At 42.3% G+C, this 25,859-nt stretch overlaps 1 protein-coding gene across 2 annotated transcripts; it reads right to left on the bottom strand.

Annotated features, from left to right (window-relative positions):
* Positions 1–4,628: 4,628 nt before the first annotated feature.
* On the bottom strand, positions 4,629–15,405 carry LOC147905829 (pumilio homolog 2-like). 2 transcript variants are annotated; one of them, XM_087374978.1, is made up of 11 exons: positions 15,247–15,405; positions 14,646–14,824; positions 13,544–14,499; positions 8,524–10,217; positions 8,285–8,426; positions 6,660–6,767; positions 6,226–6,438; positions 5,994–6,104; positions 5,655–5,849; positions 5,385–5,559; positions 4,629–5,292 (listed from the first exon to the last, which is right to left on the bottom strand). In XM_087374978.1, exons 3-11 carry the CDS (start codon positions 14,252–14,254, stop codon positions 5,261–5,263), a joined length of 3,381 nt encoding a protein of 1,126 aa, XP_087231104.1. In that variant the 5' UTR covers positions 14,255–14,499; positions 14,646–14,824; positions 15,247–15,405; the 3' UTR covers positions 4,629–5,260. The 2 variants fall into 2 exon arrangements, with proteins under 2 accessions (XP_087231104.1, XP_087231114.1); XM_087374988.1 differs by lacking the exon at positions 15,247–15,405 and adding an exon at positions 14,929–14,950.
* Positions 15,406–25,859: the final 10,454 nt, after the last annotated feature.

The raw sequence follows: 25,859 nt of genomic DNA, 5'->3' as shown, positions 1-25,859 counted from the left end.
AATATTTTATGCTACAATTTGCAATCATTGATGGAGCAATCTTGGATCACTATCAGGATGCATCATCCACAAATTTGGGCCATCATAAGATTAGATAACGGGATTCAAAAAGTGACATTGCCAAAGGGAGTTTAAAACAATCGAGATACTATGACAGACTATAGAGCCTCCATCCATCGTTGTGATCAAGCGCTCTTTCTCACCTAAGCGAGTGTGAGAGCTGCTTTCCACGCTTCAACCTACACCTCTCTCCCAAATACAATTCGAGGATCAATGCTACACTTGTGAACAGCTATTTTACAACGAGCAATGATAGGATTGTAGGTGACCAACACCCTCGGAACCTGGACTTGGGAGAGACAATGACAACAAAGATGGGATTGATCGTGATCAGAGGTAGAGATCTCTTGAAATCTTAATAGGGTGCAGTAGATAATACTGCAATTCACATCCTCAACAGGACCAAGACCAAGGGCTTTTGCAAATATGAGGGCCCTATGAAGCATACTATGGTAAGAAGCCCAATATCTCATCTCAAGATTTTTTGTTCTAATACATTTGTACATGTGCATAAGGATGACAGGTCAAAGCTAGATTCCAAGACCAGGAAGTGTGTCTTTGTTGGGTACTATGAAGAATCTAAGGGGTGCCGCATCTTCGGCCCAATGAACAAATAGATATTGATATGTAGGGGCGTGGTCTTTGAGGAAGCAGCATCCCAGGTAGTGGAAGAGGTCATCAAAGTTCCCAAAGTTTCAACACCCAAGTTGACCATTATAGCGGTACCGATGATGACTGAAGATCCTAGGAACCAGAGGAAGAGCCAGATGCACTAGATCCACTCCGAAAGTAAACTTCTGCTGATAGGAACTTATCGATGTGGTATCTAAAGACCTAGCAGGATTCTTGGGTCCCGAACATTCTCGAGTCAAGTTTCAGAGTTTGATGCTCACTACGCAATGTGTCTACACCCTCAGCCAACTTTGTCTTAGTGGCTTAGCTCCACGAGCCGCAGACCTTTGAGGAGGAGAAAGATATACCTGAGTGGTGGGCTGCCATGAAGGCAGAGATGGACACTATTCTGAATAATGACATCTGGGACTTCGTGGCCAAACCCTACAAGTAGAAGGTAATAGGTACCAAGTAGTGTATAAGCTAAAGTTCAAGTCTGATGGGATCTTGGAAAAATATAAAGCAAGATTGGTGATAAAAGGCTATGTTCAATCAAAGGGACTTGACTTCGAGGAGACCTTTGCCCCCATAGCCCGAATGGTCACTATTCAAACGGTGATTGCTTTGGTTGCCCATCACGGATGGTCCATATTCCAGATGTTGTGAAGTCAGCATTCTTGAATGGAACCCAAGAGGAGGAGGTACATGTTGATCAACCACCCAGTTTTCAGGTTCCAACGTCAGTTTCAAAGGTATGCAGACTAAAGAAGGACATTGTACAAGCTGAAATAGGCCCCAAGTGACAAGGAGGTGCACGATGGGTGGATGGATGCCATAGAGCGGTACACCAAGTATGATGTTCACAGCCAAGGCACCTTCTGTGATGAGTTGGATATTTACAAATCCATGTCAAGCACATTTGCTTGTGCGATTGCAAAGGATGAAAAGAGAATGCACCAAGGGGTAAAATGGTGGGAGACAATTGGGGCTTACACACCAAATTTGCAACGATTAGCTCTTCAAGTGCTCTTGCAAGGCACATGTGCTTCTCCTCGTGAGAGGAATTGGAGCACATTCTCTCTTATCCATACTAAAAGAAGGAATAGGCTGCTTCCAAAGAATACCGAGAAATTAGTATACATCCATACTAATTTGCGTCTCATTTCCAAAATCAAGGAAAGGGGATTTGAGAAGATAGAAGTGACCCTAGAAATGATGATCAAGGAGAAGGATGATGATAGGCTGCTAGCAAGGCAAGCAGATATAGAGGGAGAAGACATTGCAGCCCCTATAGTTACACTTACAGGAACGATGGATGTTGCAGCAGCTTCAAGCAACTCTAGTCTTTTGGAGTTCCATGGCGAGGCAGATGAGGATGATAGTGATGAGGAGGAGGAGGAGGATGAGGAGCAGAAAAAGCCAGCAACACATTCCAATTGATGCAGATGATGATGATGAGGATGAGCAAGAGGATGAGGATGAAGATGAAGATTGAGGCTTGAGCCTGATTGGTTGTGAATTGTAATGCATGCTTTATTTCCGAGCTGTGGCACACTGGCAACCTTTTCTTTATGATGTTTTGCCTTTCATGTTTTGGTGAGTACCTACTTCCTTTGATCATGATGTTTTAGTGTAGTATTGATTATTGATCTATGATCTATGATTCCATCATTTGACAGTGGACACTATGTATGATGTATCAAAATCTAGAATCCAGATGACTACGATCTCTGAAGGCTGGAGTCTTTCATGAATGATGAATCACGATTCATGACTCATGAGTGATGACTTTAAAATTAATACAAGTTTCAAGTTTCAGTTTAATACCTCTATGTCAATCTAATGTGTACAATGATCAATGATCAATCTATATTTTTTAAAAAAATTTTGGGTAAAATTAGGGTCACTTATGTTTCAACCCTAGGGGCTCAACTATACTCCAATCATACTTCCATACTCGTATGACGTATGCGTATGGTAACATATGGAAAAAACTATGCTAATGAGTTTGCATGCTAGCCTTTGACCTGTAAGGTGGTTCATAAAGATATTAAAGCCAGAATGGGTTCTTTTGCTTTAACATAAAAAATGATTCATAAAGATATCAAAGCTGACCCAAACTAATACCTCTGTATGGCCAACCAGTTCACTACTGGAGTAGCTGTCATTACGGTTAATCTACAGGCTTCACCACACACAAATGTACAAGTAATGGAAGCATAACTACTGAGAAGACATCCAAGAGAAACAAGTGTGATGATGGAATATTAAACAAGGGACATCCCCCAAAAATAGTACAGGAATTATTTTATACTATGGTCTACACCCACCATTGGGCACTGATGCCATGGTGAGCGTGTCATAGTAGCTAGTCCCTGCTATGGCTGATGCAGATTATCATTTATAACCTCGCAGATTATCATTTATAACCTAGCAGTGATAGTCATGAGATTGAAATTGCCTGTGGTGTTTTCAGGGTATGTTCCTTGATTCATCTAGATATATGTAGGAAGTGTATATATTTCTTCCGAAGCAGATAGCCATGTTGCATAATTACATATGCTCTCACAGGTATATATCGACACCCCCACACACTTGAGCAAAAGGTTGTCCTACTGAGTTTCTATCAGCACTCCAGAGGTGAAAGACTCATAAGTGACAAAGGCTAGCACTAAAGGAGAAGGCTAATCAAAAACAAGTCCACATTCTCTTCATTCAAGCTACAATTGCTTGTGAAGATTGCGAGCTTATTTTAGCCTCTCCCAAATGAGCATTTAAATGCTTAGGCATCTAGGTAATAGGGCAAAGCAACATCAAGCCGCAACTTGCACAAAAACTTTACAATGTGAAACTTGCATGTTCACTAATTGGGCGGGAAGATACATCTAGATGAATCGAGGAAGATGCCCAAACTCTGAAAACACACAACAGTACAATTTCAATTTCAGGACAGTCAGTGGTCACTCACCATTGATAACTATAATCTCCATCACACATAGCACAGCCTATAGCTACTACTACATCCCCACTGACATCATCGTCGCCCAACGGTGGCTGTAGACCGTAGTATGAACATATGCCTTCACACTTGCGTATCCAAACACCCACACATACTTAAGCATACATTTATACAAGGTCTTCCATTTATACAAGGTCTTCGTACTGAGTTTCTGTCAGCCAGCAGTGACCAAGGCTAGCACTAAAGAGGTGAATAATCAAAAAAAGTAAAGACCCAGATGAATCCAGGAACATTCCCAAACTCATCCTCTAAAAACACAACATAGTGCAGTTTCAATCTCATGATAGTCACGCATAAGGTTGAAAACCGTAAACTCCATCACGCATAGCAAGCACTAGCTACTATGACATCCCCACTGATGTCATCAGCACCCAACAGTCCACATTCTCTTCAATTAAGCTACAACCGGTCGGATGAAGAAGAATACCCTACCCACAAAACTAATGAGAAATAATAAGCCAATTTATTCATGGAACCTTCTGGAAAGTTGTACTACAAAATGAATTTATTAAGCCATTGCATTCTCAATTATCTTAATCTTGCAACACTCAAAATGAGTTGTCTGAATTCAAATGAGTTGTCTGAATTCATGGCCATGAATTTCTTTCCATACTTCCGTCAGAAAAACTACTACATATTTTGAGGCTATTCAACACAAATTTTTTTTCATTGGATGAAAAGCACAACAATCAGAAGTTCGGAGTCCAGAGCTATCCATTGCTAAATTGACAACAAAACGAGGTTGAATAATGCATATACTACCAAGTACTGAGGTTCTTGTCCTGCACTAACAGCTTTTTCAAGCACATGTAAGATTGAAAGTGCCATCTGAAGGGGTTGCGTTAGTATACTTCACTTTATCCACTAGACGTTTAAATACTAGCATTTTATAAGAAATATTTCCCAACAGATTGGAAGAACATAGACACATGAGCGGTTAAGTTTGAACACAAAAATTAAATACAAAATCGTGGCCATGATGAAACATAATACATCTGGCAACAACAATTGCTTAGAACTTCAGTCCGACCCATGAACCATATCATATGTACAGCATAAATCTTAGACACCATTCACAGCTGATGGAAGGCAGAAAAGGCCCATTCAGCATGCCGATTATCAGTTACCTTGGCATATTGCCCAACCTTCAATTTCTGTCTGTACAGTTGACTATACCAATCCTCACTTTGTACAAGCCAGCTGAAGCACAATCAAACCCCTAAATAAACTGAACAAGGGCTACAGCTGATAGCACACTTCAGAAGATTAGGGTCCCATCAATATTCTCTGAGTGGGAAACCTGAGTTAGACTGACCTACTTGTACAGACCAGCTTTCTTATAGAAGATACATTCCGTTACAATCTGCAAAAGCACTCTACATTGGCATGTGTTTCTTGCATCTTTACTTGAAGTTAGAGAACTGACACAACAGCTTGGAAAACTGTTTCCTGCTGGAAATCAATAAACTGTAAATGATGCCAGAAGTCAAGATGTATAATATGCACACAAAACATGAAGACGAGTCGGAGGGACACCTTCCATATCTTGAGCTTCCCTGTTTCTCGAAATCATGCGGATGCCACTTGAGCACCACGCCGCTCTGTCCACAAACATTGAATCAGTGACAACATAGCGAAACAAAAATCCTGACCTACAAAAGATGTTTGTGATCCTTCTCTATAACAAAATTACCTCCAGCAGCAACCAGCTTCTCCACGCGAGCAACTATGTGCTTCCCATATGTATACTTCTTCAGTGCATGAAGATGAACGCGAATGCGGGATAGCAGCAGCTCACGTTGCTGATCATCACATGTTTCAAGCACTTTCTGAACCACATAATTAGCATATTGATCTTTCATCATAGCCTGGCACAGAATGGAAATTGTTAAATGAGATAAAGCAGAATTTTGGGTTTCAGCAATCTAACAGTCCAAGGAAATATATGCAGCTAAAGAACCACCTGCAGCGGCTCATTCTCATCAGTATGACCAAGCATCTCACTGATCAAAATCTGGCGCTCTGTAGGACCTCCAAATTCTAAGCACTTCTCAACTACATTAGAGGCAAATTTATGTTGACTCATTTGTACAATCTGGCCGGCAAGTTTTGTTAATATTTCACTTCTCTCATGAGATCTTCCATGCTCCAACACATGCTGCCATGAAACATCAAGGAAGGAACTCCGTTTTTATCAGTGCTGAGTGAGAACCCTCTATATGCCTTTAAATTCAAAGAGAACCTGCACTCTCCTATATTGATAGGACCGAAAGGAAATCTGCAACTTAAAGGCAATGCGTACCTGCACAACATAATTGCCATACTGATCTTGTGCTAAAGTACAAACAGACTGCAGGATCTCCTCCATTATACCACCCTGTTTTTGCTCATCGGTACAATATTCCAGAACCCTCTGCCAAACACCAAGTAAAGATATCATTATGGAGATTCTCTGTTTGTTGCAAGAACAAGAGCCAAACAATTCCAGAAGCAAGAAAATCGAAAAATCTTGTCCAATATAAAACATGTTCTACCTGAATGACTCGGCATCCATAAGGATGAGTGGAGAGCATAACCACTTGACCATAGAAGGCAGATATTATAAAATTTATATGATCAGGAGGAACACACTCAATACATTTCTGAATCACGTGATTACCGTTCTGATCACGCACACAACGCATAACATGACCATCAAGTTCTGAAACTAGGCTTATCTGCTGTTCAGTGTCAACCACTTCCAATGCCTGAGACAACCCAAAAGATAATTAATAAATGTGTGAATACAAAATTTGCACCAACAAACCCACCAGACGAGCAAAAGGAAGAACAGCCTAAAACATAGAACAAATCTGCTTGCATGCGAGTGCAAGTGTGTGAGCACGTGAGAAAGAGAGAGAGAGAGAGAGAGAGAGAGAGTTCGGCAAGTAAAAGATTAGCTAGTGCAACATTACCGATAGGAAGATACCTTTTGTATGACTCGACAACCATACATTTGAAGGCTCAGATTCAGAACACGACCAACAAGGTGATCTGCCAGCTCTGACCTTTGCTCGGGAGTTCCATGCTCAAAAAACTGCCATGAAACATCCAAAACAAAATGGACAATATTACAACCGTGTACAAGCAAAGATAATCACTTGTTAATCTACTGACGGACTAGTGATCATGTGATACTGAGAGAGTGAGAGGGAGTGTTTAAACAGTTTGAAATAGTTCACATTTCCTAGCCATCTGGTATTAGAAATTTAGTAGATGTAGGTCACAACTCCTAGGCATCTAATTGCATACGACAAATGCCACCAAAAAATAAAATTACAATTACAAAATCTACTAGCAAGCTCCATGCTCCAAAAACTACCATCGAAGTATCCAAACAAAATTCACACTAGTATGTAAAATGAAATACTAGGTACAACAATGTATAAACAAAGATAACCACCTCTAATATATTGACATACTAATTATTAGAAATTTAGTAGTAGGAATGTAGTAGTATGTCTGGACTCCTGGGATCTAGTAGTAGTAGTAGCAGCAGCAGCAGCAGAGGTAGTAGCAGTAGCACCAGCGGTTACGCACATGGTTGTACAAGTCTGTAGGTCCGTAGCATTCAAGGCGCACACTAGGTGCAAGTTTAGAAGAAATGTGTTCTATGCAGATGCAGCAAAACCATCACAGAATCTCCTGGCTCACATGTTACGACTTCAGCAGGTCAAGGATAGTCATGACAAGGCAGCAAAAGAAGAATGTCTCGAAGCTAAGTAAAATAAGCAGCCCATGAATTGAAAGACACACATCTTCGAGCGGCCCAACAGGCAGGCAAAGCAAACTAGCTTAGACTGCAGCTGTCACAAAGGTGTGATACCCAAAAGATCTAGTCAGTAAACTATAAAAATCCTCAGGTACTTGCTAAGGCTGTCTTTGGCTCGATCTGGTAAAATCCTCTTGCACTAGAAGACATGACCACAGTGAATTATGAGCATGCCACCAAAACAAAGCATTCACCTTCAAAAAGACGATGTGAAAAGACACAAAATGCATAATCTGTCACAAATGAAAGCATGCTTGCAAAGGAAACTGATCGCACACAACACAAAGAGTGCATAATTGGATGCACATGATCAAAAATCATGTACAAAAAGACGCTTTAACCCTTGAGCCCAAAGAGGGGAGCATGATTGAACCTAAAACACAAATACCTGCCCTTTACACAAAGACACAAGGACTGCTTCATGTTGCCTCATTCACAATGTTCTAGTACCCCATTATCTCATTTGACTTCAACAATACAGCAGTATCTGTCCCTCGCTATTGATTGCAAAAAAATTACAAAACCCCTGAAAACCTTGCCTTAAATTGTAAAAACTACCAGGACAAAAATTGAGATGGGTCTGAAGACTAACAAGACAATTCCATGAACTCCCCAGCAACCAATTAAAAAAGACAGCCAGTGAATCAAAGTATCATCATCCATAAGATCATGAAAGTTTTTGAAGACAAGGATGCAGGGAAACTTTAAATACATGAACCTTCAAACAAGAATTCCACCAGAAGCACCTATAGAAACACAACGAAATTGATATAATTTGTTACCTTTTGGATTACATAATTGCCAAAAACATCAGTCATGAGTGTAAATGCTTGAGGCAAGACCTCCTGAAACACCATCGCTTTCTCCTCTGAAGACACAGTCTCCAGCTTCTGCTGAATAAATCTGCTGCCATGTTGATCGGCACTGAACAAAGACACAAAAAACATGAAAGGCACATGTTAGTGTCCCATGAGTGTGACAGTTTTGCCTCAAAACAAACACATAACATGCAGAAGTTTACCTGAACTCTACCACATGGCCTGTAATATCTGCCAGTTCAAACCTCCGAGTTTTGTTGTTCTTCAATTCTTCCAATAGAGAGCATCCTTGGAGATCCTCACCAACATCATTTGTTTTTTGACCCTGCCAACCCATATAAGCCCCTCCAGAAGTGGTCCTACCAGCCCCTGAAGAAAGCCGATAGTTCCGCTCTGCCTGTCTCAGTGAAAGGGCTCCAGGAACTACTGGTGAACCAGGCAGCAGAGGACTTGAAATTGGAGAGCTAGAGTACGGCATGACAAACCCAACTCCAGGAGGACTGCCATAGTAAACTGGGCTAATGGAACCACTTTTGCTACCCATAGGAACACCAAGGGAGCCACTCCTTGGAAACTGACCCTTATGTTCGGCATGGTACCCAAGCATTGAGCTTAGCTGGTTTTTTTGCAATTCCAAAGGATCAACGTGACTGCCAGGTACATACCCTCGAAGCAAAGAGGGGTCACTTAAATTTACAGCAGCACGGGCATCCTCAGCAGAAAGCTGCTGCAAATAATGAAAATACAAGGGATCTGGTAAATGAGATTGCAGGGAGGTCCCTGCTTGGCCTGTATATTTATACAATTGTTGCATGTCAAAACCTAGCCCACTGGAGGACCCTGATATAGGTCCTCGTGCACCCATCCCAGCCGCTACAGCTGCAGCAGCCGCCGCCGCCGCTGCTGCTGCTGCATCATAGGCTACTGGAGAAGGATAGTTTGCCATCATTCCTGGTATGAGGGCGGGGTTCAGGGCATAACCCCCTAGTCCATACTGAGGGGCATACATGTTAGCTGCCTGCAAATTTTGGTAGTAAGGGTTTCCAGCTGCCATGTATGACATGGCTGCAGCAGCAGCTGCTGCTGCATACATATTACTTGCAGCCCCAGTCTGCAGGTTTTGGGACTGAGAGTTTGGTAGACTGTATTTTCCCTGTGCTTTGTAAGTATGTTCCATCCCAGAAAACTGCTGCTGCTGCTGCTGAAGAGCTTGGGCAACAACCTGAGAATGTGACATCTGTGATTGAGCTTGAGAGCTCTGCGAGCGCTGATTATGCCGCTGTTGTGACCACAACTGCTGCTGCTGTGCTGGAAGGTTCAGCTGCTCCTGCTGTTCGGAGCCAGTACCTTGCATGTTGGAGAGGCTTAAACCCTGCAAAGCAGCTACCAACTCAGCAGCTCCAGCTGCACTAGAGCTGGCAGCCAGCGATCCAGTTCTTGACAGGCTATTCCCAGTGTTTGAACCACTGTTCAATCCCGCGAGGTCATCCACAAATGCTTCACGCATACTTGAAGGGTCTGGTGTAGGGATCCTTGCAACTGATCCAGAAGGCCCAGAAGATGCAACTGTAGGACCACTCCCAATAATGTGAGGTGCAGAAGGATTTGGTGTTGCTGAGCGAGAATTCAAAGTGGGATTTGGTGTTACTGAGCGAGAATTCATCGTAGGATTTGGTGTTGCTGAGCGTGAGGCTGATATACCACTAGGTGTTGCTGCATGTGTGCCTAATAAAGAAGCACTTAGTTCAGCCACAGCTGCAGCAGATATAGAAGAATCACGCAAATGAGCCAGCTGTAAATCTAGTCCAGAGGCTCCATCAATATTATCTTCATTAGCTGCACGGCTCGAAGATCGTGAAAGGTTGTAAACAGGAGACGGTGTTCTTGGGAAATCCTCCTGTAAGCAATATATGTAAACAAAAGTTTCAGAACGACATATCTGATAAGGGAAGTTACTGAGTCTCTCCAGCGCAATGGAACTTGGCAGTGAAATGACCCTAAATTTCTCAATAAACTTAAAAGGCCTCGAAGAGGCTTACCATGGCAACCTTGCAAATCATTTCAATCCCAAACTGCATAGACATGTTCACAGGAAAAAGAAGCAACTACACATCTAAGACCCCAAAATTGATAATAATAACAATAATAATATCATGAAATATATTTTTTCAACCAGCTGAATGGGCAAACTGAACCCTACGTAGCCTACAGACTAGACATTTTGACAACTACAATGACAAGGGAAAGCATCATAAGAACAACGTATCCGATTAACCTCCAAATACCAACCATATTTCTTTTACACAGAGAGTAAAAAGGTGCATTCTTTTTTTTATCACTACATCTAGAATGACTGATGTGAAGAGGGGCCCATTGGCAAAGGAGAAGAAGGGAAAAAGAAAACAGGTTTTGGGCAGTTTAGGTGGGGGGGCGAGGTGGGGAGTAAAAAATATGGAGTACATATGCAAAAGACCAAGTTGGCCCGCGCAACCAACAACGCTACAAGTAAGAACCTCTAAAGGGAGAGCCTACAAGCTTCTCCTAGATGACTAAACTACCAAGTGGCCAAAAGAGGGGAACCAGCAATAAAAACAAAAATTAGGAAACCAAAATTACCTAGCAGCGAAGCAATGCTTACATACCCAAGCTGCCCTCTCCATGTACCAAATAGTCACTAAGATGCAAATGAAAGACAAAAAAGCGAAAAAGGGAACCTATATCCACATCTGAGCCTACAGTTAGACGTATAGTAAGCCCGAGCAATAGATCCAGGAACCCTGACACTGAAGAGAAGACTAAATGATGAAAAAGGAAGGTTAAATACATTTTTAATGGTACCCAAAGACCAAAATCATCTATGAAATCTAAACCAAGAATACAAAATCCAATCGAAGGCCATCCCTTTGCGATTTCAATTTAAGAGCAGATTGTAGAGTGGAAAACAACATACATAATTTAGTAAACACAACTAGAGCCATACACTTGAGTTTTACACAGGACGTGAGACATGCATTTATCTACTACTATGAATTTCTCTCTCTAAAAGTCCAAAAGTCCATGCTTGTTTGCATCTTAAGGCACGATAATTCTCTAGAAATAGGTTTGCTTGCTGTACTTTTCCCTAGTAAAAAATTGTCCAAGAGTCCCTTTGTAATATTGCAAAGCATCTAATGTTGAAGTTGGAAAGGTATCCATACAAACATGCTATTCCATTTCCTTATCCACTTTGACATGAACACAGTCGTGATGTGACTTAGTGACCTCACATGAGCATATACTTATTACCTTTATAAGACTAGGATATATCCCCTTTTACATATGTCTAATCCGGACAGCGGGCTTCCTGCTTTTGCTCCAAGACTCGATAACCTCTAGCAATTAAAAAAACCTAGACTATCCGAGAGACTATCTTAAAATGTGGGAGTAGGCATTTCTTTCCCTACTATTGTTGATAGACACAAATATGTTTGTGTGTGCATACATCTACATGAGTATGTGAGTGATAAAATCAAATAAGTAGTTTTTAACCTCATGTTAGTTACCCGCAACATTTGAGACTATCAACCCCCTCATGGATAGCAAAGACTAGCAACTATGTTCACCAACATATGTCTAATCCGGACAACAGGCTTCATGCTTTTGCTCCAAGACTCGATAACCTCTAGCAATTAAAAAAACCTAGACTATCCGAGAGACTATCTTAAAATGTGGGAGTAGGCATTTCTTTCCCTACTATTGTTGATAGACACAAATATGTTTGTGTGTGCATACATCTACATGATGTGAGTGATAAAATCAAATAAGTAGTTTTTAACCTCATGTTAGTTACCCGCAACATTTGAGACTATCAACCCCCTCATGGATAGCAAAAACTAGCAACTATGTTCACCAACATGCACCACAAGTGAGGGGTAATACATGGCGCATGCACAAGCATACGCACTCATATGAGCATCAATGTATACAAAAGGCTTTCATGCTAAAGGCCTAACATTCTTCCAAAAGCAAGACGCATCTGCCAAAATAACAGCTAGCAATCAAGGAAGAATACTACACTCCAACCTATTCATCCAAGATAACAGCTAGCAATCAAGGAAGAATACAACACTCCAACCTATTCATCCAAACCGTTTGCTTAGGAAACAAAACATTTTCAATTTTACTCTCTCCCATATACATCGTTATAGACAAGAGAGCTTTGAAAATGTAGCTGAAATGGCCACTACTTAAAACAGATCGAATAATCAATAGGATGCTATCCTTAACACTCAAAACCTGCAAACTGCAAACAACCGTAACTTCATAATGACCTTCACTACATACAACACAAATCAGAAGAAGAAATAAAAGGAGCACTAATATTCAGAGTCAGCCCAAACTTGTCCTTATGATTTATCAAAGTGAGTTGAAAGTCAAACAACTGCTTAATCATACTTAATGAGTATAGCTACTTAGTAAATCGTATCAGCCAATACTAGCAGCTAAGGGCAACAGCCTTCGGAGTCTCACTGTTGACTCACTGTTAACATCAGATTCGTGAACACGGTTCAAGGACACATTAAAAATCCCATCTTGCTGCTTCATAATATTCAACGCCAATACCTGAACAAAAGCCTTACACTTTGCTTCTTGCTCTTGTAATAGAACCAATTTTCTCATTATTTTCGCTGAGTCAAAAAGAGAATGGCTTTCAAAAGTTTTGCTTGCATTTAATTACATGATCACATTAGCTCTGACTCGGTGCAAATTAGGCACATACGAGATGCCTTAAAATTTTTTGGTTTCTCAGAACAAAGAACAAAGAAGTATGACGTAGCATGTATGATTAAGAGAGAAACTAACTCTACAGGGTCATACGCTCAATAAAGTGAGCAATAATACGTCAAAAAATATACCTTTGTAAGACTAGAATAAGTCCAATCATACAAATTTAGATTTTTTGTTGTTCTAAAGACCAAAAATCTAATACGTTAAAAAAAACCCAATAAACTTATATTTTGGAAAAACATTAGAAAGCCCCTCTTTGAAAGTATGACAAATGCACATTATTAAGAAAGAAGTAAAAAAGAACTCAAGGCATTATAAGAAATGAGAATATCCAATCAAATTTCAACTTTAAATAACTCCAAAAACTGGAGCCAAAAACTGGAGGAACTTCGATGAGACAATGTAACCGGTCAATGACTATCTTCTGATAAGTTTTGCAGTTTACAGAGGGAATACCTGAATAAGGTCTACCAAGCTTTTTGGCCGACCACCCATACCACCACTTGAGAGGCCCAAGAACCCATCAGCTCCCCTTTCTGCCCAATTATCTGAGACATGTCTAAGTAAACTTCCCATAGGAGATTTCTCATCCTCAGACGACTCGGTCTCTTCATTGTGAGTTGGGAGGACAGGCTGTGAAGAAAACAAAGACCTGCTGTTGCTGTCATCGAATGATCGAAGTTTTCTTTTGTCCCCAAAGCCACTTACCGCAAGGCGCTGAGCAAGACGATAATTCTCCCGAGATAATAAGGGTGGAGGCAATCTTGGATTTAAGTTGACGTGCGAATAATAGTAGGCTAAATAGGCTGGGTCAGACCGAAGTTCTTGCTCAGAATCAATAATATCAGTACCCTCACCGGACCCTGAACTGGAATGCCGGCTTCTAGATTCTAGCCCGGATGGGAACAGGCCTCCCATGGAAGCAAGAGATCCTTCAACACTCGGAGGAGCACTTCCACTTCGGTGAGGGACCATGTCCCTTGTGTTTAGCATGCTATCTAGCCGAGAGTGATTCCTCAGGAGCATGCCTAGTTCCTGCGCTACACCTTCGTGTGCAGCAGAGGAGCTTAACCCACCTCCCCCAGAAGATCTAATATTATCACCCATCCCAAGACCGCCCCTCATTCCATTTGCCGTCATTATCCGCATAGGGTCCTCTGTGGCCATCTTAAAACTAAAAAACTTTATAAATATTTCCCTAAATTCAGTCCAGATAACTCGACTGGCATTAAAATGTGAACCACAATAAATTTATGACACGCTTGGATCCATAAATCACAGCCCTGATAATTGCTCCCATGGATGGAGATCTCCGGTGAAGGATACCCTGCTGCAGTTAAATACATAAATCCGGCACGAACCCCTCTTTTTCTCCGACATATTGAGGACTACGTGCCGCCGCCGTAAATAATCTGCAATGAGAACCTCGTAAATGAAGAATACACGGAAGGCAGGAATGGTCACTGGTACTAGCGCAAAAAGAGGCAGAAACTGCTTCGCCACGGGCAGGAATCACTAATTACCAGCCCATCCAAATCGAATTCATTAACGAACTCACCTTTGCAGCAGACAGTATACATTTCTCCCATAGTGTCAAGCAGATCAAGCTGCATAAATAACTATCGAAGGCAACGTCCCCTCTGCTAATTCTCGTGAAATAGCGTATGACTCCAAAGAAGAAACTAAGCTTGCCAGGAAATGCCACCTGGAGACAGGCTCGTCATCACCACTGAAGTCCTGTTAAGCCAAAACCAAAGAAGTAGAAATGAGATCTCGGAATCCGCGGCATTCTAGTATACAAGGTCCACCACCTGAAAAAAAAAATTTGCCAAGGGACAAACCGCAGAAAACCATAAATTCGATGTGGAGAAGCAGGAGGTTCAGGGAACCCTCAGATCAAGGAGGGGGAGGGGTGAAGGGGAGGGGGAGGGGTGAAGGGGAGGGGGGGGGTGGAAAATGGAGCTTTGAGATGGCAACAGAGATGCAAGGACGGGGCAAACCAAAGCGGGCAGAAATGCGCCCGGGGGGGGGGGGGGGGACGGACAGGAATGCGACAAAAGGGGGACGGAATTCTCAGAGGGGAGGAATGGGGGGGAAGGAGGTGGGGGTGAAGAGAGGGGAAGAGCGGCGAGGTGAAAAGAGGGGAGAGGAGGAGATACCTGGGGGAAAGGGGAGCGATCGGAGGTGGAGAGGGGAGAGGGGAGAGGGGAGGGGGAGCAATGCGAAGGGGGGGGAGGGGAAATTGGCGATGGCGAGCAGCAGAGCTTCGAAGGGAAGGCTATGGCGATGACGGAGAAGACGAAGCTCACTCAGTACAAACAAACAGACGAAGCAGAAAAAATCAAACGAAAAAGATAACCTTTTCTTTTGCACATTAACTCTCTCTATTCTTTGCCTTCGTGGATCCCCCCCGCCGTCCATCTCCCCATCCGACGGCCCTCCTCTCTCCCACTTAGGGTTTCCTCAGTCAACCCCCAGTCCCCCTCCCCCCTTTTTCTTAAATTCTAATTACTCCCCCCTTAACCTCGATTAGCCCCCAATCATGATTAGCCTATCGGGCCTTTCGGTCAAGTCACAAACCGGATAGGCACCTTTGGACCTTTCTTGTTGTTGTTTTTCGTTTATTTCTTATTATTCCTTGTTATTCCTCCTCTTCTTTTTTTTTTTTTTTAATGTTTGCTAGAATTTTGAGCTCGCCTAACCCCTTGCCTTTTGGCTCTCGTCTTCCCTTGCCTTTTCTAAAATTCACCATTTCACAACCTTCTCACACTTTTTCCACACCTCTCACTTTTGCATTCCTCGCCCACACTCCCAACATTCACCCCCCTCTCACTCCACGCACCTCAAATGTGGATGCATTGGACATTGTTAACAACCCACCGGCCCACTCAGTCACTACTAGTGCCAGGTTCAGTGGGTTTCCTCGCCCACACTCCCAACATTCACCCCTCTCACTCCACCCACCTCAAATGTGGATGCATTGGACACTCTTAACAACCAACTGGCCCACTCTATAACTACTAGTGCCAAGTTCAATGGGTTTCCCATCACAAGTTCATGCTCTAGAAACAAGGCACACGTATGACTTCCTCAATCGTACTCCAACATTCATCCCTCTCACTTCAACCACAGCAAAATGTGGATGCATGAACTCTCTTAACAACCAACCGGCCCACTCTGTAACTCCTAGTGCCAAGCTCAATGGGTTGTATACAAATTCCCATCATAAGTTTATTTTCTAAAAACAAGGCTCATTTTGATCCCCCCCTCCTCGTTTTTTTTAATGTCAAGGAGGCAAGAGGGGCACCATTGGTGTACATGTGCGGAGAACTCAGTATAATCCATGCTTCTGTAGCACTTACATGTCTAAAGAGTACACTCTAGGACCATGGTTGGGAATATATGTCTAAATAGTACACTATAGGACATATTCTTCATGTCTTTATCTGTTAGGGCACATCCCACCACCTCATATGTTGGAATTGAGTTGAGAATAGCATGTGTCAAAAAAACAAAAGGCATAATGCTCTACTTCTCTCCGTCTTTACCAATCCTCAACTACTAGCTCTAGTCTCAAACATTTTCAAAGGTCTCCAATTTTACCTACAGCACCACCTCATCAACCTTTTTTTTATTTTTAGAATAAGCCAACTTGCATTAACGGTGAGGTCACCCCCAAAAAACAAAGGGGGTCAACTATATAGGGCATACTACCAATGACTGCATTGCTCATCACATCAACCTTAAACTATAGTTCTAACAATAATGCATCAAGCAACATCCTTTTTGCTCACCTTTTTGCATCATTCCTCCCTTCTCTATTTATCCAACTTCTTAACTTATAGTATTTTAACCAATTATGCAACCATGCTCACCTTTTGGCTAAATCACAAGACAATGAGGACACGTGAAGAAGCCATAGGTACTCCCATCCATGTGTTGAACTTGGATTCTTCATTAATAAAAATCTAGTATGCGTTACCTAGGTGTGATTTGTACAATTTGAACATTTTGTATTAGCCTCTTGGCAATGAAAATGTGACACATGCAATTATGATATCGAGATTCATAACCTATTCCATACATGAACTCTAGCAATGATATGCATGGGAAGGCCATTTAAATTCGTACTATTTGTGTAGCACTACCACCCTTATATGTCCCCCTACTAAACTCTTAGTCAAAATTGCAAAGTCTAGTGAATTGAGTGCATGTGTGACGCATGCCTAGCGGATCAAAAAGGGGCCAGAGGGACCCTAAAATGATGGAGATGTATGAGTGCTAAGAGTGGGGATGAGAGTGGAGCCTCGAGGGAGGTAGAGGTTGCTATGGAGATCCTGCCAGATGCAAAGGGTTGTGAGGACCATGATTCGCCACCGTATTTCGAGGTGTTGGCAAGGAAGCTACAAGCTGGGTTGTTTTCTATGGATGATGTTGAGGCTAAAGCCATACTATAGGCTGAGGTGTCATAACGGGAGAGAGAAGCAAGGAGGAAGAGCTAGTTCGAGGGTGGGAGAAAGCATTCATGCGCATGTGAACTCGAGGGGGTGGATGTCAAGCCAGAACTTGAATGGCTAGCGAGGGGAGGAGTTTAGTTTTTCTTCACGGGCAGAATCCCCTCCCTTACTAAGCTCGAACAAATCCTTACATATGAGTGTGAGCTTCCATTGAGTGGCTACGTTGCTAAGTATATTGGCATGGGTTTCTTTCTGGTTAGGTGTGCCTCAAAAGAATTGCGCAACGACCTTCTTGCTAGGTCCTTCTTGTTTTCAGGAGCCTCGGTTTTGGCCATCCCATGGAGTCCCTCCTTCAGTGTTGATGAGTTCTTGTGCTATGACTGCTTGATTTGGATCAAGTTCTCAGACCTACCCCCATGGCTTGGTGAACCGATGGAGCGGTTGGTGACCTCATTGAAGATCCTACATATCCCGCACCTAGATTGCCCCCCGCATGGTAGAAGGCATGCATAGATCATGTGGGATCGCGCATAGGAGGTTCCAGATTTCATTGAAGTTAACTTCTTGGAGGGCCTTACAGTGTTTCAATAGGTTTATTTTAGTCCATTTCCTGATGCACAAACGGATTTCCATTTTGTGAGGGAATGCTTAGAAAAGGCCCATGAATATCGCTCTGGTGCACAAGGGGACAAATCTACGGAGGAGGAGACACAATCCAAGGTGACGTCAAGTGAAGGACATGCACTCCCATCATCGTGCGTGGATGGGGTGGATAAATGAATGTCAGGTGCCTCAAAGGTCGTTGATCCCTCAAATCACCCTAAAGAGCCATGGAGGACGGCGGGAAGAAAAGGTTGATCGACTGTGGTTTAAACGGAAGCATCATCGAGCCAGGTCTCAGTGGTTCTAGAAACACAACTCAATAGGCCCGAGAACCCAAAATCCAATACGGATGGTAAACAAACTGAGAGGGACAAAGACATTGCTAGAACGGATGATGCACCCCAAGAGGAGGAGATGCCGAAAGCCTACCATAAGAAGTGAGTGCATGAAGGTAAGGAGCAGGAGGGTAAGATGGAGACGGCGACCCCACAAGATGTCCCTTCATCTCACTCAATTTCAAATAGGATCAAGGAGGTTGCTCAGAATGCCAGTTCTAGGGAGGGAGAAACGTTTCAATTTCCTTAAGGAAGGGTATAAAGACCTGGCTCAGTGACATGCATGGGGGAGGGAAAGGAAGGAATGCCACAATACAAGTGTTGTCCTTGAACATTCGAGGTTGGTATGACCAAATGAAGCACAAAGAATTCCTCACAATAATCAAAGACCCCAATTGATCTTGCTACTACACATAAACGAAATGCGGTAAGGATAGAAGTGTTTGGTTGGCATATGAATAGTTGAATTACAATGTGTTTATGAATCATCCTAAATGTGGTAGAGGTGGAATGGCAATCTTGGTACATAGGTCTGTGCATGCAAAGGAATTGTTTAAAGATGCAGAAGGTAACACAATTGCAGTGCAGATAACTCGTGACAATTTTGAGTTCAAGGTGGCAAGCATCTATGCCCCAAATTCATCGGTGCAAACAGGATAGAATGCTAGAAATTCTTATTGCAGAAGATGGAGGGAGATCATTGGCTACTTTTGGCAGCGACTAGAACTTCACAAAAAGGTGAGGACATGTCCCACCCAGGTCACTACTAGTTAGCTCAATAACATAATGCATGGGAGGAGCTTGTTCTAAAGCATGGTCTCCCATACTGCATCAACCTTGATGCATGCTTGGTTGAGTACTCTTGGTGTAATCGAAGGAGGGAGGAGGAGTTTCGGGCAGGCATGCTTGGCAGGTCTATGCCTCGGATGAAGGATGGTGGATGAGGGGTCTCACGGAAGGAGAATGTATTGCCATGTGAAGCCTCTCAAACCACTCCCCAATCAAGTGGTCCTTTTATGTACCGTGCAAAGTGGGGCACTCACTGGACATCCCATAAGATTCACTTGAGCTCCAAGGCCTTCTATGCAGACATGAGAAGGATTCAGGAGGAGCATACTCCAGTAGAGAGTGATCCGTGTAGACGCTAGGACGACGCCACCACGTGCATGTCTAAATGAAAGAGTGGGAAAGAAGCTATAGAGCTAGTAGGAGAGTAGCTGGGGATAGTCTAAGGTAGTTAGGAAGTTGCTTAGAGCAATCGTCACCCTGGATCCTCACACGACCCAACCCTGTCTACATTAATGGTAGAAGTGAAGACCGCTATGCAGTCCCATGAGCTCTAGGAGGTGAAATTGGCCAAGATCAAGAGTCGGTAGTTGTGGTTGGTAGTTGGGAATTGCCCCACCAAGTACTTCTTTCAAGCAGCTTAAAAAAAGCAAGAAAGGGAAACTATAGATAAAATCATGGATCCCAAGGCAAAGTAGAAGGTGAATTTTGGCATGTGGCGAGAGTTTTTCAACAGGAGCTAAGCCAGATTATGGGGGAGGAGGCTGTGTAGAGTGTAGAGTGGCATGAATGCTTGGATAGAGTTCTTCAAGGCTGGACAGTCGCGTTTTAGATTATCGGAGATCACACTTGACTAGGGCATTCACTAAGGATGAGTTGGAGGCGGCGCTCAATAATATGATGCCTGACAAAGCCCCGAGTCTATATGGCTTTACCCCAGAATTCTACAAGGAGTTTTGGGATCTAATTGGCCAAGATCCGATGAATATGGCAAACAAAATTGTAGCCAGCGAGACCCTCTCGGAGGACACAGGTCTGATCAAACTCTTCCCTCAAAAACCCAACTGGATAAAGGTAGGAGACTACAGACCTATAACTATGCTAAACACGTCGTACAAGATCATCGCTAAATCTATAGTAGCCATCTGGATCAGAGACATATGCATGAACATGGTAGATAGGGAGCAAAGTGGGTTTGTAAAGGGGCGTGACATTTTCAAAAATATTCTCAGTGTCTCCCTAGCACAGGATTATGCCTGTGAGTAAAAGTCAGAAGGTGATCCTGTTTGGCTTTGATCTAGATAAGGCATAGGATAGAGTGCATTGGGATTTTCTAATTGAGGTTATGGTAGGCTAGGGTTTTGGGGAAACGGTTTTGTCCAATCTTAGAGATGCTATTTGGGAATGTACTTGTGGCTCAGTGTCTAAATTGGGGAGCTATAGGTAGATTTAAACTAAAGCAATTGATCCGTCAAGGGTGCCCCCTGGCTACACTTCTCTTCACCATGGGGTCAGTTCCTCTCATGCAGTTGATCAAATCGTCAGTTAAAACTGGTCTGTTCAAGGGGGTGGCCGTCCTAGCAAGCAAACAGGCTACCTCCAGCTGTTTGTGGATGATACGATGGTGTTTGCAGATGAAGACTAGCAGAATGCTAAGACCCTCTTCAATATCCTAAAGGACTTTTGCCTTACTTTTGGCTTGCAATGCAGTATGCACAAAACCTTTGCCTTGAGGTTGGCTTTGATGCTCCCCTTGATTGGCTAACCCACTTGCATGTCCAAGTGGTGAAAGGAGGAGAGGTGGTCAAGTACCCGTTGGGAGTGGGTCTCACAATGAGGCAGTGGTTCAACTAGTTCCTCAACAAGTTGAGGATGAAGTTTAAGTGGTGGCATGGGTTGCCTCTGAGATGGAACACCAGCACTCTTATAATCCAACATGTGCTCTTAGTCATGACCATGTATGTGTATTCCATCTAGAACACTAATTCCTAGTGGATGGAGGTGAAAAAACTATTGTGCACATTTCTACGGGCAGAGGACGAGCAAAGACGGATGCATTATATCCCCTAGGAGCCTTTAAAAGCCCCAAAGCCATAGGGGGGCTTGGGCTCCTAGATGTAAGGCTATGCAACACGGTGTAGATTTGCAAGTCGCTCCCCCACCTGTTTGAGTGCTCGGCCACGTGGGTGGAAACCACCAAATCTTTTATAGAAAAAGGAAAGGGTAAGGGTGTAGGAATGTGGCTTGAGCTCGGCTAGTATGAGCGCTTATGCTCGGGGTTTCTAGAGCAGGTTTTAGGATCCCAACTGGCCGTGGGCATGGTGACAGCTTGAAGATCCTGCATAGGATTATTGTCTTGGAAAGGTCGCAAGGGACTAAGGGGGGATGCCAGCTTATGAGAGAGCATTTGGTTCAGAAAGAAAGGAGAAAGACGGATGAAGCTTTCGGCTTCGATGACATGGCCAGGGCTTGCAATCTCTTCAAGAAAGGAATTAGAGTATGGGTTGATGTCTGGAATAGGAGAACTGCATGCTAGATACCAATTGCTGCACAACTGAAGGAAACGTACTAATGAGAGGAAGACTTGTTGAGGGCTGTCATGGGAATCTTGGACTGGTGGCCTACTAATGAAATTGTCTCAGTGAGCTGGAGGGGGTGTCACTGGGCAATGGGGAGAACTTGTCTCAGGAAAATCACAGCGAGGAGTGTGTATCATTGGCTTGCTGATACCCAAGTCTCAAACCCATACCTGAATCATAAGTGGAGGCTAAGGATGGGTCACGCATGGTGGAAAGCTCTTCTTCAAAGCATCTAGAAACACAATGCCATCGAAAGAGAAAAGCTCTTGCTTTGGAAGGTGATTCAACAGCGACTCCCTACTAAGATGACGGTAGCCAAGTGGTTTGCAGTCAACCCAAGGTGCCCGGTTTGTGGGAAGGTTAGAGAGTGCGTGAGGCACTTGTTTTGGACATGCCTAGTTATTCCCGATGTATGGAACAGGGTGGAGAAAGTGATCCATGGGGCAGAGCTTATGAAATAGTTCTTCATAGGTTCCAATCAAAAGATGGTATTACTCGGGAAGTGCCACAACTCCCCTCCATGCACGGCGCTTGCTGGCCCTGATGGTTCACGTAGCTATTTGGGATCTTTGTAACTCTCTCGTGTTCAAGTAGACTTCACCGAAAGGGCTCAGAGATGTTGTAAGTCATTGTCTTCTTACTTGAGAGACTTTAGCCTTATGATTGGTGAGAAGGACTCGGTGGTAAGCCGAAGTCTACCAAAAATCACGTTTTTTCTTTCCTAGTTGTACTTGCTATATGTGCAGCATGGGCCTAGGGCAAGGTGCCCTCCTTGTTAGCCAAATTTGTATAGGTCTTCTTTTTTAGGTCTAACCAGCCCTTATTAATATTAGCCAGCAAGTTTTTTTTCTAAAAAAACTTTTAATCAAAATTCTCTAAATTAGGTCTCTTGCTCCCATGAAATTAATTGAGTAACCTAAACTTTACCACTCCTTAACTATTAGCTCGTCTCACACATTTTCAAAGCTCTCTAATTTCAAAATTCTATAAATTAGGTCTCTTGCTCCCATGAAATTAGTTGAGGAACCTAATCTTTACCACTCCTTAACTATTATCTCTAGTCTCACAAATTTTCAAAGCTCTCTAATTTCACCCACACCACCACCGCATCAACCTTACCCTATATTTCTAACAATAATGCATCAAACAACATCCTTTTTGCTCACCTTTTGCATCATTCCTCCCTTCTCTATCCATCCAACATCTTAACTAATAGTATTCTAACCATTTATGCAACCATGCCTTTTGGCCTCCTCACAACAAAATCAGGGCACATGAAGAAGCCATAGGTACTCCCACCTAATACATTGAGTTCACCTTGGATTCTTCATGAATAAAGTTCCAGTATGTGTGCAATTTGTACTATTTGAACATTTTGTGTTAGTATCTTGGCAATGAAAATGTGACACATGCAATTTATGATATCGACATTCATAACATGAACTCTACTAATGCTATGACTACCACCCCTATATGTCCCCCTACTCATCTTTTATTCAAAATGCTATCCCCCTCCCACAAAATTAGGTGATTAACCTAAGCTACAAGCGGCCCCCACCGAAATTGGAAAATTAAGCTAAGTCCCCGTCGTAAACCCATTATGTACCCTGATGATTCTAAAGCCAACATTTTTTTAAAAGGCTTATAAAAATTACATGCTAAAAGACAAATTCAAACTACTACTTCAAAATTATGGTAATTCACATTAGTTCACATTAAGAGTAACAACAATCCTAAATTAACCTACCCTAGCCTAACTTGACCTAACCCAATAGAACTAATCCAATCTATCTAACCCTAACCTAACACAAACTAATCAAACTAATCCTAATCTAATAATGCAGGTGCCCCTTCTGCCATAACCACCTGTCTTTGAAGCTCCATGGTCATTCCTCCACCTTTGAGTTCATAGGGATGGTTTTTCCTAGATTTAAAAAGTAATTCAATCTTCATTGATTAAGACTATAAGAACTTCTCATTAAATATCTCTTTCCATCCGAACCTAGTAAAGAAGACTTTCACAATTTCTTACATCACTATCTAAACATACTAGTATCTTTCTCTTGTGAACAATTTGAAGCACATGGAAGAGATCAAAAATTTCAAGGGAAATAACAAAAGGCCACTTGGTATAGTGCAACTTATGTGAGTGTTACAAATCTCACCTTTCCCTCAATGTATTACGCATTTGAACCTCGCTATACAGATTTGGTAGTAAAAATGGAATAGATCACTTTACCACATGTTAATCCTTTATGCCTTTACGAAATAAAGGTAGTGTGGTTTATGTCATGTTTTGCATTTCCCCCCATGCCTTGTGTGTTTGAATGTCACTATGACAGAGATTTGTCATTCCAGTGCAAAAATGGAAAATGGAACTTACATGAGTGTTTGGCATTCAAATTTCCAAAAATGGTATGCATTCTCATAGCCTTTGCAAGGGAGCATCATGGTAAGAGTTTTGGACACCTCACCAAGGGAGGTGTTTCTGGATAACAAAATTCAAATACATTGATGCTCCTTGTTTAACTAGAAGCAAGGACAATACCAAAGGATGTTCATCTCATCTATTCTTTGAGCATCTAGCCTTGTGCTAAGCTGAGGCTCAAAAGAGCTACTTTGTGACCAAAAATGCAAAATGTTCTAAGGGGAAAATAACTCTTAGATTTCTCACCATTAATTGTAATGATGGAGCTAAGACAACTCTGCTAGCCCTACTAAGGGAATGTGAAGAGATGGTTGGTTTTTTATCCAAAGGGCCTTCCATGTTTTTCATTTATATTTAGTCAAGGTGACTTTGTTAAGGAGGTCATTAGTGTTTTAAATGACTTCAAAACACTTTTAAATATTAAGTTATGTAGTGTTCTTGCTTACCAATCTACTCTTCTGTTCATCATTAAAAGCAGGGCCATTGTACCCTCAAAATCTCTCTCTCTCTCTCTCTCTCTCTCTCTCTCTCTCACACACACACACACACACACACACATGCATGCACGCATGCACACACACACCCACCCACCTACATGTGCACATGTGTTTGTGACTATAGATTTCTAAAATGACAAATCAGCGTATCCTACTCTAGCAACAATTAAGAAATTCCAACATGAAAAAGTGGTGTAGCTTCATTTTGTAATCCTATAACCAATACCTATTCTTCTTCTTCTAGTAAGTTATTGCCCCTACATTCCTCAAATGATGCTCACCTTCTTACAAACATTCAAAAAAGGCAAATAACGGGTTTTACTTATTGGAAATACATAACAGCTTTTCGAGAAACACCGACTAGCTCTTGGTTTGACGTAGAGGAAGGACATTCCCATTAAAGGGGTGTGATGGAATGTAATGTTCAGTCCTTCTTTGATTCCCCAGAATCATCATCTTGAGGGAAGGCCTACTACATGATGTTGATCTTGAGGGAAGGTGTCGAGAGTTCATGCTCAACATCATGTGATCATATGTGCATAGCACTAACCCAATAGAGTGCTATAAAGGAAAGGGTTAGATGCCCTAACCCTAACCCTAAATGGGTTTGTATGTATTCTACATTTTCAGCTAAATCTAGTATACAGCTAGTCATTTGTGGTGTGCTCTCTAGTTGTGCCATCTCTCCTCATCTCCACTCTTCTCCTCTCCCCTCTTCAGATTTTGTCAAGGGGAAGGGCAGGGCCCTATAAGAAGAACCATTGAAATTGTGTACGACCAAGCAAAAATATATTCAAGTTACTATCTATTGTGTGAGATAATAGATCGTGGCAATATTACGTGTGTTTATAAATTATTGTTGAATTCTAGATCTTCCTCTCGATAATTATTTGATTTTGTGTCAATACACAACTACATATTGCAATAAAAATGATAGAGGCTAGTGATGCTTTTATTTTAAAATAACATAATAGTGTCATTTAATAGCACAATTGTTACATTAAGAAAAAGTGTCACATTACCACAATATGGGACCTTTTTAAACACTTATTTAATGAAATTGATGGGCACAAGTGTTGATATAACG

The sequence above is a fragment of the Dipteris shenzhenensis genome, chromosome 1 (genome assembly GCF_047967505.1).
Source record: "Dipteris shenzhenensis isolate YYH24624 ecotype China chromosome 1, Dip_SZ_1.0, whole genome shotgun sequence".
NCBI lineage: Eukaryota > Viridiplantae > Streptophyta > Polypodiopsida > Gleicheniales > Dipteridaceae > Dipteris > Dipteris shenzhenensis.
The sequence above is the reverse complement of the archived record's forward strand: the minus strand, read 5'-3'. Positions and strand labels throughout refer to the sequence as shown.

Bases quoted from the DNA above. Each gene is read 5' to 3' on its own strand.
- LOC147905829 (XM_087374978.1), bottom strand. From the start codon at position 14,254: ATGGCCACAGAGGACCCTATGCGGATAATGACGGCAAATGGAATGAGG. The intron at 10,218-13,543 runs GTATTCCCTCTG...TATTGCTTACAG, and splicing joins GCTTGGTAGACCTTATTCAG to GAGGATTTCCCAAGAACACC. The intron at 5,293-5,384 runs GTAATTTTGTTA...GTTTGTGGACAG, and splicing joins GAAGCTGGTTGCTGCTGGAG to AGCGGCGTGGTGCTCAAGTG.